Genomic DNA, 21169 nt, shown 5'->3' on the forward strand with positions numbered 1-21169 from the left:
CACCGGGGGGAGACCCTCTCTGCTCCATTAGTTTTTCTTCCCTGTCTTGACCAGAAATCTTCAAAGTGCACCTTGCAACTTTGTTGGCTGCAGTCAATCTGGGTCCTACACCTTGAATTCCTTGAGGCCAGGTACCTGAGACTTACTCACATCTCATAAAGATTTATTAATCACTGAAAAATTACTATAGGACTCTTTGTGACTGTCCCTGTTGTGGAAATCACCATCAATAACCTGTAATCCTTCTATATCCTCATTACAAGGGGGCTGGTGCAATCAAAAAACTGTTGTTAGTAAGTACATTGACCCTGGGGAGAACTGTGTGCCAGTGACAACACAATGGCCATTTTTCAGGATTATGAAGGCAACCTTGTTTTGTCTATCAAAGTTGGGGACTCCAAATCCAAACAGAGGGCCTACATGGGAGTATCCCCCAAAAGCGTTTTATTGTGTTTGAACCACATGCATTAGACCTGGTTTTCTATTGTCAGTAAGCAGCATCTTCTTCTGGGATTTTTGGATTCTCATTGGACTAAGCTTTCCCATTGGTTAAATGATCCCTTTTCCTAGGATAGCTGTGCCAAGAAGTCTGCCCCATTTGGTCTGTTGTTAGGGGCCCTGTGTCCCAATGGATGGAAAAAGAGCAACTGGGAATTAGAGCACAAGGCATCTGGGAGCACAGCTTGGGATAAAACGGATCGTTTGTTTGTTGTTCTATTTTGTCTGTTAAAAATATCATGCATATTTGTTTGTTACCTTGTCATCCCAGACAAAACATGTGTATGTTCAATCCCAAAGAGACCAGAGTTACTGAAGTTAATGGACTCTGGTTTGATCCCTACACACTATTGTTTGTGCTATCTAAAACATGATTGTAACTCAGTCCCCTCTGGATAGATGTGCTGATGCATGTGTTGGTTTTTAATGTTCTGTAGCCCCAGAATAACTAGCTCTCTAGGGGAATACTTACACCTTTGTGGATCAGAGAGATTTTTCAGAGGTTGTTATATTAATGCAAATTTAGGATACACAAATATATCACAGCCCCTCACCCTTCCTAATTCTTTGCCAGGGCAGCCCCATTGTCCACATATATTACATTCATTCAGCAACCCACAAGGAATTTTATGTCCTTACCTAGAACAGTGAGTTTAGTCCCTTCTCCGAAGTAGGCTGGGTAATTGGCACACTGGGAAAACACCAGCTCAATAACCAAAGGGGGACGTGGATGGGGGGGTTATTCCCAAAAGGGGAAGATCTGGGATTTCAAAGGATTATAAAGAAAAATGGGATTTTCTTACCTAACACAGTGAGTTTTGTGCCTGCGCCAAAATAGACTTTATCGTTGGTCACGGTGACAAGGGGCTGCATCATAAGCAGAAGAAAGGGACATGCTGCAGGTGATGTGGACAGACATAGGAGGTGTTTACTCTATCTAAAATCCCAGAGATGTGAGGGCCACTCAGCCCCGGTTTAGTGACCATTGGCATAAAAACAGTTCACATTGCTTATGTGCAACACTTAGCATTCACTAGAGCACTGTTCATTATTTATTGATCCTCTTATTGTTTTATTTATATTTCACACTCCAATTGCTTTATAGACATTATCTAAATCAGTAGTTCTCAAACTTTTGTACTGGTGACCCCTTTAACATAGCAAGCCTCTGAGTGCGACCCCCCCCCTTATAAATTAAAAACACTTTTTTATATATTTAACACCATTATAAATGCAGGATACAAAGCGGGGTTTGGGGTGGAGACTGACAGCTCGCAACCCCCCATGTAGTAGCCTCGTGACCCCCTGAGGGGTCCCAACCCCCAGTTTGAGAACCCCTGATCTAAACAGTCCTCACCTACCCCTGTGAGATCAATACATATTGTCCCCATTTTATAGATGGGGAAACTGATGTGCCCAAGGTTATCAAGCAAGTCAGTGACAGTGCCAAGAACAGAACCTCCTGGTGACTAGTAGCTCCAGATTCCCAGTCCTGTGCTCCAAGGAGTAGGCAGCCATTCGCTCTGTAACTAGTGGGTGTACAATGGTCAATGAAGTAGTTACTTAATGGAACCTAGGAATAACTATAAACAGGTGCTTGCAAAGAGTGTGATGTTTTCACCTTTTTATCCCTGAATTAAAGCAAAGAGCTCCTGATTTCATCTCCTCTACTGTCAGAGTGCCAAAGTCCTAGGAAGACCCTGATAGAACACTATGGGGTTTCCTAATAGATTAAAGAAATCAATCCAAAGCCCCAAAGACAGTCCAGGAGGTTCAGTCACTGAGAGTCTAACTTCTGCCATCCCTGAGTTAATAATGAGGAGGGTCAAAGAGAAGCCTTGAGCCTGTCACTATGATCAGCCAAGCCCAAAGGAAGCTGAACTGGAGAGTGAAAGATCCAACAGAGTTTTACACTTACATCGCTACTGCCTCTGTGTTTTGCATCCGACACAGCAAGTCATGTTTCTATCAGGTCTCTGTTATGTTTTGGATTGTCTTTTTCTGGGAGGGTTTTCACATGAATAAAGGGACACTTATTGCAAGACTTTATCACATCAGCAAAAGTCTCTCCCACTTGCACTGACATGCGTTTTAGGTATACCCCAGCTGAATCAGTTTGGTTCACATATGTTTTAGCTCCAACCCAGGACTGGCTGTCCTACCAAACATAAATACTTCTCCGGTAGAATATGCAGGCAGAGCTGCTGATCTTTCTGTTGCCTCCCCGCTGGAGTGGAGCCAAATGCTCTCGATACATCCCAGACAGAACCCATGCTGTGCTGCAGTCTTCTAGGCATATCAGGCCCAGGTGGAGAGTCCCTGCTGCGCGGTAGAATGGTTTAAGTATGCCCCAGATGCAATCCACCTGCCTCGCTGCCGCACACGCGAGGCACAGCCCAGGGAGCATGTGCCTGCCCTGCTGCAGACTGCGCTATTGCTGTCCTGGTACACTCTCAAACGGGAAACCCACCGGGAGGTTTTTGTAAAGGCCCCCCTAGGGAATGTATCACCGTGGGCCCCCTGTCCCCACGACGTTACAATCTCATACAAAAACAATCCCACCCAAGGCTCCACCCCTCCAGGACTTCAGCCAATCACTGTCAGAGAGCTTCTCCGAAACCACAATCTATTTCCTCAGCTGCTCCGTTACTGCATTTGTGGAGGAAAGTGTGTGTGTGTGTGTGTGTGTGTGTGTGTGTGTGTGTATAAAGGAAGGATTACGTCTAACTGTAGCCATCTCTTCATAACACATATTTTTAGCAGAAGCCTTATTGCATGGCTAGAATAAGTCAGTGGCAAGCTTTTTCGTTAGTGAGCTGTTTTCAGAGACAGCTATTTTCTACCTCCACAGCATTCTGTGTGTTCCTGTTGCACCCCCTTCTCCCTCTGCCTTTCCCATTCCCTGTGAGATTGGCAACCCATGTTCAAATCTACCATAGATCTGATAGCACTGAGCCATGAGGCCCTGTGCACGCCTGCCAGATGGGAGCCTTTGTTCACAGCTTTTCCAGAGCCTTGATATTTTCTCTGAAAACCTGGGCTGTGTTGTATGTGTTTATGCCCAGAGTGTGAGCGCAGTGCTAGAGAGATGCGCTAGATTGACCGTCCCTGGAGTCTCAGGCTTCTGTTTACCCTCGGAGTGGCAAACCTCGGAGTGGCATACCACAGGCAGTGGCAATGCAGGTTTCTTTCACTCCCTGTGTGTTGCAGTCCCTACCCTGAAGAGATCTCATCTGGGAACATGAAGAAAGCTGAGCCGCCGTGGCCCATTCAGTCCTTCACTTTTTTCCTGAGACGATCAGTAATGTGGTCAAGCAACAGAGATGATGATCGATTCTGTGAAGCACCACCGTTATATAGACGTTCTGAGTGGGCATGAGGTCAGGTCACATGACATCCCGTTTACCTACATCACACATAAAATAGCCTTTGGAAGTGAGCCCTTCCCCAGAGGCTCATTTACAGGGGACTTGTGGTGCATCCCAGGAAGGAAGATGTCATGTCAGCTAAGTCTAAAACCTGCACACACTGAGCCAGCCAAGGGAAGGGGTGGACACATAAAAAAGCTGTAACAGAATCATCCAGTAGGGGGCATACCCCCCACCCCCAAGCCAGTCCAGCCCTCTTACCTATTGGACCAGCTCTTCTCAGGCAGCCAGAACTAGGAAGCGATACACACACAAGAAACCCTGACATAGCCTATTCAGCAGGGAGCAGCCGGTAAGGCCTCAGCAGGTGTGCAGAGGAGAGAGGGGCTAGCAGCAGTACTTAGCATCAGGGCAGGGGGATCCAGCTGGGCATTTGGGATGCTGGTGAAATGCAGTGCTTAAAGAGTGTGTGTGTGTGTGTGTGTGTGTGCGTGTGCACACGGGTGTCGCAAGGGGGTCACAGATTTGCCCTCCATAAATAAATAGAGCTGGGTTGTTAAGGGGCACACCTTAACAGTCTTACCAAAGCCGCCATTCCCACATTGTGATAGAGACACACTTTTTTCAGACCAATTTAAGCACTGGCTCGATGAGCGCTACATGTGCGTCTCTGCAGTAACGAAGGGTTTTCAGCACTAGTGAAATGTGAGCATCTCTGCAGCAGCAAATGTTCTGCACCACCAAAGCTACATGCTTCTGCACAAGTGGGGGCCACTAGCCTGTGGGAACAATTGTGTGTGTTTGCCTTGTCAAAGTGGATTACATTAAAAAACTACTGTTTGGGGACATTATCGAACAGTCCATTTGTCACTGTCTCGTCTCTGGACAGTGACGAGACAGTGTCTTATCTGTCTTTGCCTTTCTGTCTCTCTAGCTATTAATACAGGGACCATTATCACAACAGCGAAGTCTCTATAACACTATGCTTTGATTTGACCTTCTCTGGACTACTACTGCTACTTTATTAATAATAATAACAACAACTATTATTCTTATTATTATATAAAGAGGCATTTGCATTATTTGTATTCAGAGCCCCAGTCATGCACCAGGACTGCATTGTGCCAGGTGCTGCACAAACACAGAACAAAAAGACCCTAAGGAGCTTACAATCTAAGTGTAAACCAAGAGAAAACAGATGGCTACAGTAAGTACAAGGAAACTATAAAACAATATTGGTCAGCATGACAGGCTGTGGTTTCTACACAGCAGCAGCGTAACCGTTGTCAAGTTTTTTGTAGTCAGGGAAAAGGACAGTTTTCAGGATAATAATGAAGTGACTTTGTGGCTGTTAATGTCCTTAATGTCACTAATGAGCCCCAGCCCACAAGCTACGTGTCCTCTGAGTTGGAGATCTTTTGGCCAATCACTTTGCTCCCTTTGTTTCAATTTAACTTTGTATCATGAGTTCCTGTGGATGATGTTGGCGCTTCACTTGGATATTAACTTTAAGAGGTAATTCTCCAGAGCACCAGCAGAGGGAAACCTTCCTCCACTTTGGGTTTGAAATTGTCAAGGTTTCAGATTGTATGTGTGACAGTCAGAGGTACAGGAGTGAAAGTGTATCCATAGGCGCGGGAACTAGGGGTGCGGGACCTGCTGCAGCACGCCCAGGTTTTGTTCTGGGTCCCAGCCACTGGCATCATGCCCAGGGTCCCGGTGCTGCCAGCCCTGCACCTGGGGCTCTGCTCCTGGCCATGCACCTGGGGTCCTGCTGCTGGTCCCTCTCCCAGCCTCAGTCTCCTTACTCCTGTCGAGGCCCTCCACTCCCGGAGCCATGGCCGGGTTCTGGCCTCAGCTCTGGGGAGAGGAGACATGGACAGGGGCAAGGGGGGTGGGACATAAAAAGTTTGGGGACCACTGGCTTTCAGCACCCCCAGTGTAAAAAGTGTTCCAGCACCACTGAGTGTATCCTGCATGAATTCAAAGAGGAGACAGGGAGAGAGACATAAAAGGATGAGGTGGAAGAGAGGGCTTCAGATATGTTTTGTGTACCTTTAGGGGAACTGCTGCAGGCAAGACATCTTAAATGTATTTCAATTAGGAGAAGGGACCACAAGTACACAAATAAATGGTACAAAACTGAGCAAAGGGGAGACATTTCTGGAAATATTTTCTAACAGATCTGTTAGATTGTGGAATGGTGTCCCAGGGACATGGTGGCCCCATCACTCAGGTCATTTAGAACAGCACTGGACTCAGCACTAGAGAATACATTTTATAGGACAATCCTGCATTGTCTGGAGGGAGTGGGGAGGGGAAGAGAGAGAGAGAGAGAAGAGAGAGAGGCCTGTTCTGTTTCTGTCTGTGTTTTGCCTCCTATTGTGGATCAGTCTTTAGGGCTAACAGTCACCACTTTGCTCAACTACTAAATCTCATTTTAAAAGACTCAGGAACCATTTTGTATGTTTAAGAGAAGTCCTGGCCATAGTCCATCCTGAATAAATGCAGGCTCCCTAAATTTCCCCCAGCAGGTACAACTGGATCCACTATCCTGCCTCACTTCCTGAGCTAGTTTGTCATGCACAGTATTGCTGTGTGCTGTGCTTCACTCAAATATGGATGACTTCAGTGCTGGGACAGTGATTCCATTATGCACCATCTATATGGCACTATGGGAATGAGAGATGCTAGGGAACAGTAAGGTGTTGTTATGAAAAACCCTGAGGAAAAAAACACTGGCACCAAGAAAGCACTTGCTACACCTAATATATCTTTTTATTTGTGCTATGTACTTTTCAAAGATGAATTAAAGGGGGAGGGAAGGAAATGTCACCAGGAAACCAGCAGGAGATGGATGTCTCAGTTGGCAGCAATGGTATCCTCGATCCAGTCAACATAGTTGCAGACCTTGGTGTAGACTCCAGGGTAACCCTGCAGAGCACACCCAATCCCCCAGGACACAATTCCTTGGAGCTCACCGTTGCACACAACTGGGCCACCAGAATCGCCCTGTGAGGGAAAGGATTTGGGTGTTACAGACATGAGCTAATTCAGGCAGAGGAATCTATTCAGCTCATCAGGAAAGGTTTCAACTAGCTGCAGGTGAATCTTGAAAGCACTAGGTAAGAGCAGCAGAGTCCATATGCTCTGATATGTCTGATGGGCAGGGAATAGGGGATAGCTCAAAATTCCCAGTTTCCTCTGTTGACCATCACGCACCTAACACACATCAGCAGTACCTGGAACTAAAATGCTAACTGTGGTAAAAGCCTAATATATCCAAATCTGCTGATCTGAGACTGGATTGGAAGCAGACACCTGTCTCTGTCCTTGTTTTGTCCATCCTGTTCATCCCCACCCTCAATCAGAGACTGAACTGCATTTATAATCCAGAGGTGAAATGCCCTGTAGTTCACAGCTTGATCCCTTGAGCCATCCAGTTTACACCCCCAACACACACCCTCCAAACTCTTGAGCACATTCTTTTCCTCATCACATCTTGTGATTAATTCTTCGCAGGTTTTCAGAGTTCTGGCACTTAGGCTAGAACAGGAGGGACAAGAGCAGCTGAGCCCCGTCTCTGCAGAACAAGAGAAAATGAAAGGCAGCTCACCTGGCAGGAGTCTTTGCCACCCTCGGGGAATCCCACGCAGATCATGTTTTCAGTGATTTCCCCTGGGTAAGCAGCACTGCACACAGCGTCAGTCAGGACTGGAGCATCCAGACACTGGAGAAGCTCGGGGTAGTTAGCTGCCAACAGAGAGAGGAGAACACTAAGATTCATCTGAGAAAGCAGACAGGCCAATTAATACAAAGACTTATAGTTTTCCGGGCTAGAGAATCCAATAAAGAAGAGGCCAGTAAGAACTACTGCACCATCTCTGAGGAGGACCTCAATGACTAGAATAGAATAACGGGGGTTATTTCAGGGCAGGTCTGAGGGGCATTGGCAGAGCTGTGTGGGGAGCCCAGCACTGGAATAGCAGGGGGTGCTGCTAGTAAGGAGTGAGGGTAATTGGCACAGCTGAGCGTGTGGACCCAAAGACTGCAAGAGCAAAAAGAGCTGCAGGTCAAGACTGGGATATATCTGGGTCCCATATCTGTAATAATAAGATAAGGGTGCTGTGTGTCATGTGTGAGGCACATTCATACTTACAGCCACTACTGAGGGTGTTTCCCCACCCAGAAATCAGACACTGAGTCCCAGCAGCCACACAAGCAGAGGGAAGAGGGATGGTTGCGACACGGGAGTTCAAGTTAGCTTGGGTTGCCAGCTTGATCAGCATAATGTCATTATCCAGGATCCATGAATTGTATTTGGGGTGGCGAATTATTTTAACGGCTCTGATGAACTGCTCGTCCCCTTCCAACACATCGATGTTGTGTTCCCCGAGCCTCACCTCGATGAGACTGCAAAATCAACCAGGCAACATGGAGGGCAGTTAACCACAAATATCATGATGAGATGTGACCACTAGGTGGCACTACATAGTTCAGTGCACTGTGCAGTGATGACATTCAAATTCTGTCATAGATCACAAGTGAAATAATTGTGACTGGCTTTCATAATAGTCTTCGTATTGAACTCAAACCAATGGGCCATTGAGTTTGGTATCCCACCTGCATCAGGGGCACAAGCTAGATGCTTCCGAGTAAAGTCTTAAATCCTTCTATTGAGCCTAATTGTGTAAGAGCATACCAGGAAGAGGAATTTTGATGCTGATCCCAAATAGTGAGTGACAGATGTCCAGAAGCAGGAGGACTGATTCTTGCTCTGGTTGAATATTTGTTTACATTACACAGTAACAGTGAAATTCATGAGCTCTGTCAGTTCTAATAATAAAAGATAGAGATGGGAAATCCTTACCTGTCCAGTAGATCTCCAGCTATGGCCCAGGGTGAAAAGAAAGAAAGGTTCTGAGAACCCATTGGTGGGGTGTGTACAGGAGAGGACCCTTCACTTGTGAAATGCTCTGCAGAATGAGTATGCTGGAGAATGCCTGATTTAGACCATCCCCCAGAGTCAGCTCAGGATGGTTCTTACAGCACGCAACCAGCTAAGCTCTCCGGATCCTTCCTGAACCCAGGAATGGTGACTGGTTTAGTTTCTTTAGTGTTGTGGATGTAGCAATAACATATTACATTTCACTAGCAAACTTTTATCCCAAGATCAAATATGTCCCTGAAGGTGGATCCAGTTCTGTCCTCAGCCAGTATGAGCTGCAATGGCAATTGCATCTGGATACTCAAGGGCAGAACTAGGCTCTGTATAGAAAGTATACATAGGGATCACGTCACCCCCTCCACAGATGTATAGCCATCTCAGGGAAGCATGGGGCAGCTGTCTAGCAATACCTAGCAGCGTTACTTAACACTTTAGGTCAGGAAATAAAGAAGAAGAATGGGTCCAACTGAAAATTCTGGGAGAAATAAAGGAGAACAGAAATTAATTAACAATTTTGGAAACTGGCCTGAACAGATGGACTGTCAACCCTACTACAGAGAAAAGTGTCTTGGGAACTTTCATGGTGGTCAGAAACACCTCCTGACACCATGCTTGGGCACTGGGAAGTCACTCTGCAACATGGATTTTCCTTTATTTTTCTGCTGTCCACGTACTGGGCAGGTCTGATTAGATCTGACAAGATCTCAGGCAGAGGCTGCATGGCCACAGGCAATACATAATGTTTTAACCTTCACTCACGATTTGTAGCAGTGAGCAGCTGACACGACCCATTGGTTGTTGATGAGGGAGCCCCCGCAGAAGTGGTATCCAGAGTTCAGGGACACCTGGTAGGGGACAGAGCAGGTGTAGCCCCCCACGATTTTGTCATCATCATCAACAGGGACAGCAGCTGAGGGAAATGGGGAAATCAGGTGTTAAAAAAATAACTTGGAACCCAGTGACTTGAAATGCACCAGCAGCTAATGAGCAGCAAATTATTTAACCATACCCTTAAAAGCTTTGGTTTACAGGAGTCTTCTCCACATCCCTAAAGCCCTTCCCTCCTCAAATTTTCCATGTTTCATGCCCAACACCCTCTAAGGCAGGGGTGGGCAAACTTTTTGTCCTGAGGGACACATCTGGGTGGGGAAATTGTAAGCTGAGTAAGTATCCGAGTGTGTGTTTGCTGGGAGGGCAGTGTGAAAGCCTGAGCGAGTGCCTGATTGGGTGGTAGCCTGCAGGGGGAGGGCATTGGGGCTGTCTGTTTGTTTGTTTCAGGGAAGCCTGGCTGTTTAAAAATAGCCAGAGCTCCGCGAACCAGCTGAGCGGCGGCGAACTAGCTGAGCAGCGGGGAACAGCAGAGCAGCTCACAGCAGGAGTTTGCCTGGAGTGAGCCCAGTGAGGCTTACATCTTGCCAGCTTCTCTGAGGAAGCTCATAGTAGGAAGGGGATATGGAAGGGGGGGGTTCAGCTATTGTGACCTGCACTGGATGTGCCATGTTTGTCTTTCTTCCACAGGACAGAAGCGACTTTGTCTGTACAAAGTGCAAGCTGGTCTCCATATTGGAAGACAAGGTTCAAGGTCTGGAGCAACAGATAATGACCCTGCGTTGCATACGAGAAACTGAGGATTTTCTGGACAAAACTCAGGATAGGCTTCTAGGGGCACAAAGCTCTACAGATATAGAGCAGGTTGCACAGAGAAGCCAAGAGGCCAGTGAAGAAGCTTGGCAACATGTGACCTCCAGAAGAACAAGGGGGAATGTCCGGGTTCCAGCAACGCGGACACAGGTAACTAACCGCTTTCATGTTCTCTCCACAGGTACCACTGCGGAGAGTGGACCAAATGAGACGTCTGGGGGGAGAAAGCAGAAGGAGACTCCGCTAGTTGGAAGGCATGAGATGCACTGTCCTGAGGTTGGGGGTTCCACGACCACCACTCCCAAGAGAAGGAGGCGGGTGGTGGTGGTCGGGGAATCTCTCCTCGGGGGGAATGAGTCATCTATCTGCCACCCTGACAGGGAAAACCGGGAAGTCTGCTGCTTGCCAGGGGCTAAGATTCACGATGTGACGGAGAGACTGCCGAGACTCATCAAGCCCTCGGATCGCTACCCCTTCCTGCTTCTCCACGTGGGCACCAATGATACTGCCAAGAATGACCTTGAGCAGATCACTGCGGACTACGTGGCTCTGGGAACAAGGATAAAGGAGTTTGAGGTACAAGTGGTGTTCTCGTCCATCCTCCCCGTGAAAGGAAAAGGCCTGGGTAGGGACCGTCGAATCGTGGAAGTCAACGAATGGCTATGCAGGTGGTGTCGGAGAGAAGGCTTTGGATTCTTTGACCATGGGATGGTGTTCCACGAAGGAGGAGTGCTGGGCAGAGACGGGCTCCATCTTACGAAGAGAGGGAAGAGCATCTTTGCAAGCAGGCTGGCTAACCTAGTGAGGAGGGCTTTAAACTAGGTTCACCGGGGGAAGGAGACCAAAGCCCTGAGGTAAGTGGGAAAGCAGGATACCGGGAGGAAGCACAGGCAGGAACGTCTGTGAGGGGAGGGCTCCTGCCTCATACTGAGAATGAGGGGCGATCAGCAGATTATCTCAAGTGCTTATATACAAATGCACAAAGCCTTGGAAACAAGCAGGGAGAACTGGAGGTCCTGGTGATGTCAAGGAATTATGATGTGATTGGAATAACAGGGACTTGGTGGGATAACTCACATGACTGGAGTACTGTCATGGATGGTTATAAACTGTTCAGGAAGGACAGGCAGGGCAGAAAAGGTGGGGGAGTAGCACTGTATGTAAGGGGGCAGTATGACTGCTCAGAGCTCCGGTACGAAACTGCAGAAAAACCTGAGTGTCTCTGAATTAAGTTTAGAAGTGTGAGCAACAAGAGTGCTGTCGTGGTGGGAGTCTGCTATAGACCACGGGACCAGGGCGATGAGGTGGATGAGGCTTTCTTCCGGCAACTCGCAGAAGCTACTAGATCGCACGCCCTGGTTCTCATGGGTGACTTTAATTTTCCTGATACCTGCTGGGAGAGCAATACAGCGGTGCATAGACAACCCAGGAAGCTTTTGGAAAATATAGGGGACAGTTTCCTGGTGCAAGTGCTAGAGGAGCCAACTGGGGGGGGGGCGCTTTTCTTGACCTGCTGCTCACAAACTGGGAAGAATTAGTGGGGGAAGCAAAAGTGGATGGGAATCTGGGAGGCAGTGACCATGAGTTGGTTGAGTTCAGGATCCTGACACCGGGAAAAGAGGTAAGCAGCAGGATACGGACCCTGGACTTCAGGAAAGCAGACTTCGACTCCCTCAGGGAACGGATGGGTAGGATCCCTTGGGGGACTAACATGAAGGGGAAAGGAGTCCAGGAGAGCTGGCTGTATTTCAAGGAATCCCTGTTGAGGTTACAGGGACAAACCATCCCGATGTGTCGAAAGAATAGTAAATATGGCAGGCAACCAGCTTGGCTTAACGGTGAAATCCTAGCAGATCTTAAACATAAAAAAGAAGCTTACAAGAAGTGGAAGGTTGGACACATGACCAGGGAAGAGTATAAAAATATTGCTCGGGCATGTAGGAATGAAATCAGGAGGGCCAAATCGCACCTGGAGCTGCAGCTAGCAAGAGATGTCAAGAGTAACAAGAAGGGTTTCTTCAGGTATGTTGGCAACAAGAAGAAAGCCAAGAAAAGTGTGGGCCCCTTACTGAATGAGGGAGGCAACCTAGTGACAGAGGATGTGGAAAAAGCTAATGTACTCAATGCTTTTTTTGCCTCTGTTTTCACTAACAAGGTTAGCTCCCAGACTGCTGCACTGGGCATCACAAAATGGGGAAGAGATGGCCAGCCCTCTGTGGAGAAAGAGATGGTTACGGACTATTTAGAAAAGCTGGACGTGCACAAGTCCATGGGGCCGGACGCGTTGCATCCGAGAGTGCTAAAGGAATTGGCTGCTGTGATTGCAGAGCCATTGGCCATTATCTTTGAAAACTCGTGGCGAACGGGGGAAGTCCCAGATGGCTGGAAAAAGGCTAATGTAGTGCCAATCTTTAAAAAGGGGAAGAAGGAGGACCTGGGAACTACAGGCCAGTCAGCCTCACCTCAGTACCCCGAAAAATCATGGAGCAGGTCCTCAGGAAATCAATCCTGAAGCACTTACATGAGAGGAAAGTGATCAGGAACAGTTAGCATGGATTCACCAAGGGAAGGTCATGCTTGACTAATCTAATCACTTTCTATGATGAGATTACTGGTTCTGTGAATGAAGGGAAAGCAGTGGATGTATTGTTTCTTGACTTTAGCAAAGCTTTTGACACGGTCTCCCACAGTATTCTTGTCAGCAAGTTAAAGAAGTATGGGCTGGATGAATGCACTATAAGGTGGGTAGAAAGTTGGCTAGATTGTCGGGCTCAACGGGTAGTGATCAATGGCTCCATGTCTAGTTGGCAGCCGGTGTCAAGTGGAGTGCCCCAAGGGTCGGTCCTGGGGCCAGTTTTGTTCAATATCTTCATAAATGATCTGGAGGATGGTGTGGATTGCACTCTCCGCAAATTTGCGGATGATACTAAACTAGGGGGAGAGGTAGATACGCTGGAGGGCAGGGATAGGATACAGAGGGACCTAGACAAATTGGAGGATTGGGCCAAAAGAAATCTGATGAGGTTCAATAAGGATAAGTGCAGGGTCCTGCACTTAGGACAGAAGAACCCAATGCACCGCTACAGACTAGGGACCTAATGGCTAGGCAGCAGTTCTGCAGAAAAGGATCTAGGGGTGACAGTGGACGAGAAGCTGGATATGAGTCAGCAGTGTGCCCTTGTTGCCAAGAAGGCCAACGGCATTTTGGGATGTATAAGTAGAGGCATAGCGAGCAGATCGAGGGACGGGATCGTCCCCCTCTATTTGACACTGGTGAGGCCTCATCTGGAGTACTGTGTCCAGTTTTGGGCCCCACACTACAAGAAGGATGTGGATAAATTGGAGAGAGTCCAGCGAAGGGTAACAAAAATTATTAGGGGTCTGGAACACATGACTTATGAGGAGAGGCTGAGGGAACTGGGATTGTTTAGTCTGCGGAAGAGAAGAATGAGGGGGGATTTGATAGCTGCTTTCAACTACCTGAGAGGTGGTTCCAGAGAGGATGGTTCTAGACTATTCTCAATGGTAGAAGAGGACAGGACAAGGAGTAATGGTCTCAAGTTGCAGTGAGGGAGGTTTAGGTTGGATATTAGGAAAAACTTTTTCACTAGGAGGGTGGTGAAACACTGGAATGCGTTACCTAGGGAGGTGGTAGAATCTTCTTCCTTAGAAGTTTTTAAGGTCAGGCTTGACAAAGCCCTTGCTGGGATGATTTAATTGGGGATTGGTCCTGCTTTGAGCAGGGGGTTGCACTAGATGACCTCCTGAGGTCCCTTCCGACTGATATTCTATGATTCTATGATTCTAAGCAGGGCCACGAATGTAGGGCTGGGGCAGGGGGTTGCAGTGCAGGAGGGAGTGTGGGATGTGTGGGGGGGTGCGGTGTGCAGGAAAGGGTTCTGGGCAAGGGGTTGGGATGCAGGAGACGTGCAGGAGGGGGATCAGGGTAGGGGTTGGGGTGTAGGAGGAGTATGGGGTGTGGCAGGGGGCTCAGGGCAGGGGCTTGGGGTACGGGGTGCAGGAGGGGTTTGGGGTGTGGGCTCCAGCCCAGTGCGGCTTACCTTGAGCGGCTCCGGGGTGGCAACAGCATGCAGTGGGGCTAATTCGGGCTCCCTGCCTGGCCTGGCCCCACGCCACTCCCAGAAGTGGCCAGCATGTCTGGCAGCGGCTCCTGGGGGTAGGATGGGGCAGGCAGCTATGCTGCGCATGGCCCTCGCCTGCAGTACCACCCTGAAGCTCCCATTGGGTGCGATTCCCTGTTCCCAGCCAATGCAAGCTGCGGGGGCAGTGCCTGCCGGCGAGGGCTTTGCGCAGATCCCTCCACTCCCCGCTACCCCAGGGGCTGCAGGGACGTGGTGCTGGCCGCTTCTGGAAGTGGCGCGGGGCCAGGGCAAGCAGGGAGCCTGCCTTAGTCCCACTGGGCCATAGGGCTGGCAATCCCACCTGCTAGATTGAAAGCCCTGACAGGCCGGATCTGTCCCGCGGGCCATAGTTTGCCCTCCCCTGCTCTAAAGCATGAAGCTGTAACAACTATCCTGGTTCTGGAAGAAAACAAGTTTGGGCTCACCAATTCTGCTCCTTCATTGCCCAGTAAAATAATGATGGGGATTTCTCTCATATCTCCAACCCTGAAAGACCTCAAAGTGTTTTACAAACTATATATATATGGGAATTACTGCACCCACCACTAAAGGACTGCCATGGAACATGATAGCTGTTTAACAGTGAACAGAAACAATAAACATCAGTTTAGGGCAAGAAATGAAGAAGAATGTCAAGACCAATTGAAACTGCCAATGGAATTTTTTGTTTCATTGCAAGGAGACAGAAGTACAAAGAGAGAAGACAGAGGGAGAGAAAGAGAGAGAGAGAGAGAAACAGTGTGGCAGAGAGGGAGCAGAAATTTAGAAGTCTGAAGGGGGCAGGAAAAGGGAGAAAAGCGGAAAGGGAGACAGAAGGGACAGACTGAAAGAGAGACAGAGAGATAGGGAAATCTAAAGAAAAGAGGAAAGCATTAGGTTTGTGGAAGAGCACCAATGGTCCCTGGAGAGAATCAGAGGATCAAGAGAATTAAACTGCTTTGGAAGACTCACCTGCTGCTCCTAGGCAGGCAAGAATCAGGAGAAACTTCATGGTGTCGCTGTTAGTGAGCACTGTCAGCTGTGACAGGTTTTGCTGAAGAAATCTCCCCCTTTATACCTCCCAGAGGGTGTTATCTCCCCAACCCAAAGTCCTATCAGGTTTCCACTTCCCAAGGTCTTACATCAGTTCAGACAAATATAGTTACCTTATCAATCTAAAAAGGTAATAAAGTGACTGCGGTGCCACAGAGATCGAAACAAGCATTTCATGAAATTAAAAGAGAAAATGTCCAACTCTATACAGCACTGCTGATGTGCCTTAGTCCTGCCTTGCACACGCCTGCTATTTCAGTCCTGGGCTCCCCACACAGCTCTGCCAATTCCCCACAGTCCTGCTCTGCAACCCCATGCTATGCCAGTCCTGGGCTCCTGTGATGAATGTGGAAATTGTTGGCAATATTTTTATGTCCATAGGTGTAGCTTGGTTTCCCTGTGAGCTTTGTATTGCCATACACTGAGTGTAAAGGGAAGCAATGGGTGTTTGAGTCACTTTAGCTGCATGGATGGAGACGAGAATCATTAACATGAACTACATATGACCTGCAAATGTAAATGGTGGATCCGGAGGAGACAAAGGAAGAGCCGGTGACCAGAATTTTAGCACCTAGCAACTGAGAGTCCAAGGCTGGTTGGCCATGTGAACTCAGTGTGGCTTGCAGCAGGAGGACACTAGACAAAAGGTATAAGGAGCCTGGGCTAAGAAGAGGGTTCACAGACAAACAGTGGGAAATTTGGGACAGGCACAGGGACAAAGGTCTGCGGGAGAGTGAAGATGGAGCTCAGGAAGAAGGAGAGCATGGCAAAGCCCTGGCTTCCACTGCCATGAACTCTGTCCTAAGCCAGCCTCTCTCATGCTAACATGAAGACTTTTGGTGCTGTATTCCAGGTGACTAAAAAGGTTATGTTATTATCAAAAGAGTGCCTGGTGTTGCTGCAGATACTTACTGAAGAGCATTGCACCCTGAAGGAGCGGAAAAGGCTCTCACAGGAGTCTGGCTCAGCTGGACTTGCTCCAGAGAGACAGAGAGAGACAGGGCTTGCTGGCACCTGAAGGCCCAGTTTCAGAGTCATGGAGGCTATGGGCCTGCCCTTGTGGAACACTGTGGATCTTGGGATCCAGATCACTAAAGGGGTTACTCCCAGGAGACTGGTTAAAAACCATGGCATAGTGCAGAACCTTTGAGTACATTGCAGTTCCCCACACCATTCTGCCAATGACCCTCAGTCCTACCCTGCAGGACCTCTTGCCATCTAAGTCATGGGGCTTGTAGCAACCTGCATGGTACTTGGAGGGAGGAGCACAAGTTGTCAGGAAGTCAGTCTATGTGCACATGACTGGAATGCTAGCTGCAGCTGCAGCATCTCTGTAAATAGTTCTCTTAATAAAGAGCCCATTTAGTTTTACAAGCATGGAGTCCTTTCATGTTTTTGCCCAGCACATGGGACATGAAACAGGGTCCCCCACAACTCCTTTGAAGCATCTGAATTCTGACCTGCAGCACCATCTGTTAACTTAATTATCACTTGCAGTGTGTTTGGCTATTTCAGTCACGTGAACCTTCAGAACTCTGCTAAAGCCACTCTGTGCTGACCCCTGCTCTTTGAAACCCATCTTGGGCCTCTATTGAACAGTCACTACAAAATCCTGTGGTAGAGCTTTTGTGATATTCACAAATGAGAGACATGTATGAGACTCAACAAGCTCAATTAATTTGTAATCTCAGATACCATGTGAAGTATCATCCCAACAGGAAAATATGCAGTGAATGGTTCCCATTTGTCTCCCCACTGGCATCCGGAAAGGACCTAAAGTCCACAGTGATTAGTTTTGCATGAGTCAAGCAATGTTACCTTGTTGGAGTAGGAGATTGGGAGTCAGTCACTATTCCCAGCTCTGTCACTGAATTGCTGTGTGTTTTTGGTCAGATTTGTCTGTGCCTCCAATTTCCTCCTTTCTAATAATGCCCATCTCAGAGGTGTGTTCTAAGGCTTAATTAATGCATGTAGAGCAGTTTGAGAAAGGTGATTTCTAAATGGAAGAGTTAACCTTGGATAAAGCCAGGTAGGGCAAATGAGGTGAGGGAAAATTTCATTACACCAAACCTGGCTTTCCATATTAAAGTACAAACTAAACAGCAAGGTCAGAGATTAATTGACATTTCTTCTGACGAGCACAAGGGAGATGTGAACTTGAATAACTATCTTTCCAGCACTTCCAGATTCTCCCTTGCTGGACTTCACCCCCCAACCTCCAATAGCACTGTGACGGTGCACCCCATAAATGGAAATATACTTTTGAATGTATATATATGACATAACTGGAATATGTTTTATGCTACATATGCCATATAACATATCTATGTAAAGGTTATGATACACTGAATATATTCATCCTATTTGTATGCATGTGTCATTGTTGTATTAGAAGTTATGAATATTGGCTGTATACTTGTTTGATTTTAAATAGCCTTAGTAAGGCATTTGGTCAGCTTCTTTAGAAAGGAATTTGCAAGTTAAGTGCCCAATCAAGAAGCACATAATGGACAATGGATCTTGGAAGGCTCCAATCCACATAAGAAGTCTACATGAGAACATTCAAGGTAGCATGTGAACCATGGCTGCTACCTGTAAGTTCTGAGCCATGCATGGACATGTGACTTGCCCATGTGACTCCAAAACTCCATCTTGTAGCTGGAATTCCACACAGGGGGAGGGAGGGGTATCCATCCACAAGAGAAAGTCTATTTAAACCCCTGGGAGACCTCTCCATTTTGTCTTCAGCTGGCTCAAGAGATAACCTCTCCACCCCAAAGGATACCTGAAAGAAATTGGAACAAAGGACATTAACTACAGGGGGTGTGAGTGATTGCTGGACCCAGACCAGAAGGAGACTAGTCTGTAAAAGGAAGCTTACTGGAACACCTCTGAGGGTGAGGTTTTATCTGTATTCAGTTTTCTTACTGTATTAGACATATACCTGTGTGTTCTATTTTATTTTGCTTGGTAATTCACTTTGTTCTGACTGCTATTACTTGGAACCACTTAAATCCTACTTTCTGTATTTAATAAAATCTCTTTTTACTTATTAATTAACCCAGAGTATGTATTAATACCTGGGGTGGGGGCACGAACAGCTGTGCATATCTCTCTATCAGTGTTATAGAGGGTGAACAATTTATGAGTTTACCCTGTATAAGCTTTATACAAGGTAAAATGGATTTATTTGGGGTTTGGACCCCATTGGGAGTTGGGCATCTGAGTGTTAAAGACAGGAACACTTCCTAATCTGCTTTCAGTTAAGCCTACAGCTGTTAGGGGACGTGGTTCAGACCTGGGTCTGGATTTGCAGCTGGCTAGTGGGTCTGGCTCAAACCAGGCAGGGCATTGAAGTCCCCAGCTGGGAGGGCAGGAAAGCAGGGGCAGAAGTAGTCTTGGCACATCAGTTGGCAGCCCCAAGGGGGTTTCTGTGATCCAACCTGTCACAAGCACCATTATGTCCTTGGGGGTCAATGTGCAGGCACAGGAGCAAAAGCCACCCTCCTCTTAAGTGACAGGTCTTCAGCACTCCCCAAGCCTGGTGAGATGGGGTTCGTAGCAGCATCATTTGCACACCTCTGATCAACATTGGTCCTGCCCCTTCTGTCTCCTACCTCCCTCTGCCTCATTTCCATGCACAAAGAGTGAAATGTACCATTTGTAAAGCTCTTAGATTCTGTGGAGATGAGAGCTGTAGGAAAGCCCATGAAGAAATTCAGAATTCTGTTTTCAGTGCAGGCTTTGATAAAAAAGGCAGGTGTTACTTAATGAATGATGAACATAAAAAGAAAAGTTGAACAGCTGCCTCATTCCCTGAGCACCATCCATTCTGTGGCAGGTGTTGTGTGGAAAAATAGCATGTGATCATGTAATCATTGCATCACACTATATGATAGTGCATACGTACAAGGGGTTGAATTGAGGCTGCACTGGCAACTGTAATTCAAGGATTTCTCAGCTTTAGAATTTTTAACATGTTTTGTAGAAAATTATATAAATAATTTCATATCTTATTCTCCATGGAGTTGGCCAACACTACCACATGGATGTAATGGTGTCCATGAGAGATAAAGCACCTGGATGAGATACAGCTGACTGAAATTCAACACAGGTGAGCTGGAAGTGAAGCTGGAAAACAATTTGAGGAGCCTGCAAAACCCATAATTGGGCCCTTCATTGAGGGCATCTGCTTAAAGGCTAGTCTTGTCCCTCTTCTTTGGGAACCAGGTGGTCCAGGAACAACTCTCCCCCTGTGGAGAGACAGGAGATTACACCCATTGCTTGAGGAGCAGGGATCTATCAACCCTGTTCCTCATGTTGGTCTAGTCACGGCTGGAAAACTGTAACACCTTTTACCTGGAGTTATCAGTGTAGGTCACAGAGAAACTTAGGCTTGTCCAGCTCTGCCCTTGAGCCTGAGAGATGCTAAGCACTGATTTCCATAGGAGTTGGGTATATGGTGTATCTACCTATTGTGACAGGGCAAGGCCAGATGGCTATAGGAAAGTAGTGAGAAACAGGTATGTAAACCCCAGGCTAAACAAATCCCTGTTACCATGGTAACCAAATGGCAGTTGCTCCAGGTTAATCAAGACACCTGGGGCTAATTGGGATCCTTCCAAAAAGCAGTGGAGACAGCTAGGTTGGTTGGGACACATGAAGCCAATCAGGGGCTGGCTGAAACTAGTTAAAAACCTCCCAGTTAGTCAGGTGGGAGGATGCATGTCAGGAGCTGTAGGAGGAAGTTGTGCTGTTGGAAAGACTGAGCAGTACACACCATATCAGGCACAAGGAAGGTGGCCCTGAGGTAAGGGTGAGGTGGATCTTGAGGAAGGGGGGGCTGCTGTGGGGAAGTAGCCCAGGGAATTGTACGCATCCTGTTTCTAAAAAGTCAGCTACCATAGCTGATACTATTAGGGTCCCTGGGCTGGAACCCAGAGTAGAGGGTGGGCCCGGGCTCCCCCCTTTGCCCCCTGATTAATCACTTAGACTGGGAGACCACAGAGACTGTGCAAGGGAGGATAGCTTCTCCTCACCTCCCTCACTTGCTTATGATGAAAATAGCTCAGTAGGCTGTGACCCTTGCCTTTAGAGAGAGAAGGGCTACATAAAGGGTCACAGTGAGCCTCTAAGGCTAGCAAAATCTGCAAGGAAATATGGGACCCATGGAGACAATGACAGAGCTTTGTCACAACTGATGTCAGGAGTGGAATAATCATTCACAGCGTGGCGAAAGAAAGAGGTTAAAAAAAAGTGCACTGGGGTTTTGGATTTTTTTTTGTTTTGTATTGTTTGTTTGCTTTGTACCACAGTGGAGGAGGTGGTAAGAGCTCTGGTACAAGGCACGGCAGCCAAGCAGGAGGCCACCCGGGTTCAGGCAATGGCACAACAGGAGTCTATGTGGCTACAGCAGGAAACCAATCAATTACTGATGGGCCAGGTGACCTAAGATCATGCCCTCTTGCGAGAGATAGTGGACCAGCTGAAGATCCTCACCACCCAGGCCCGGGGTTCTGACGGGACGCGAACCCTGAGGT

The 21169-nt window shown here is 47.5% G+C and overlaps 1 protein-coding gene and 1 gene segment (V, D, J or C); both read right to left on the reverse strand.

Moving 5' to 3' along the window:
- The window catches only part of LOC140898634 (T-cell receptor beta-2 chain C region-like), a 131649-nt gene that overhangs the window by 32392 nt on the left and 78088 nt on the right, over window positions 1-21169 (reverse strand).
- On the reverse strand, window positions 6663-15593 carry LOC140898636 (anionic trypsin). 2 transcript variants are annotated; one of them, XM_073312756.1, is made up of 5 exons: window positions 15549-15593; window positions 9574-9724; window positions 8026-8279; window positions 7483-7619; window positions 6663-6878 (listed from the first exon to the last, which is right to left on the reverse strand). In XM_073312756.1, the coding sequence occupies exons 1-5, from the start codon at window positions 15586-15588 to the stop codon at window positions 6729-6731; spliced, it is 732 nt and encodes a 243-aa protein (XP_073168857.1). In that variant the 5' UTR covers window positions 15589-15593; the 3' UTR covers window positions 6663-6728. The 2 variants fall into 2 exon arrangements, with proteins under 2 accessions (XP_073168857.1, XP_073168867.1); XM_073312766.1 differs by lacking the exon at window positions 15549-15593 and having other exon boundaries at window positions 8026-8269; window positions 9574-9606.

This window comes from Lepidochelys kempii, chromosome 1, assembly GCF_965140285.1.
Source record: "Lepidochelys kempii isolate rLepKem1 chromosome 1, rLepKem1.hap1, whole genome shotgun sequence".
NCBI lineage: Eukaryota > Metazoa > Chordata > Testudines > Cheloniidae > Lepidochelys > Lepidochelys kempii.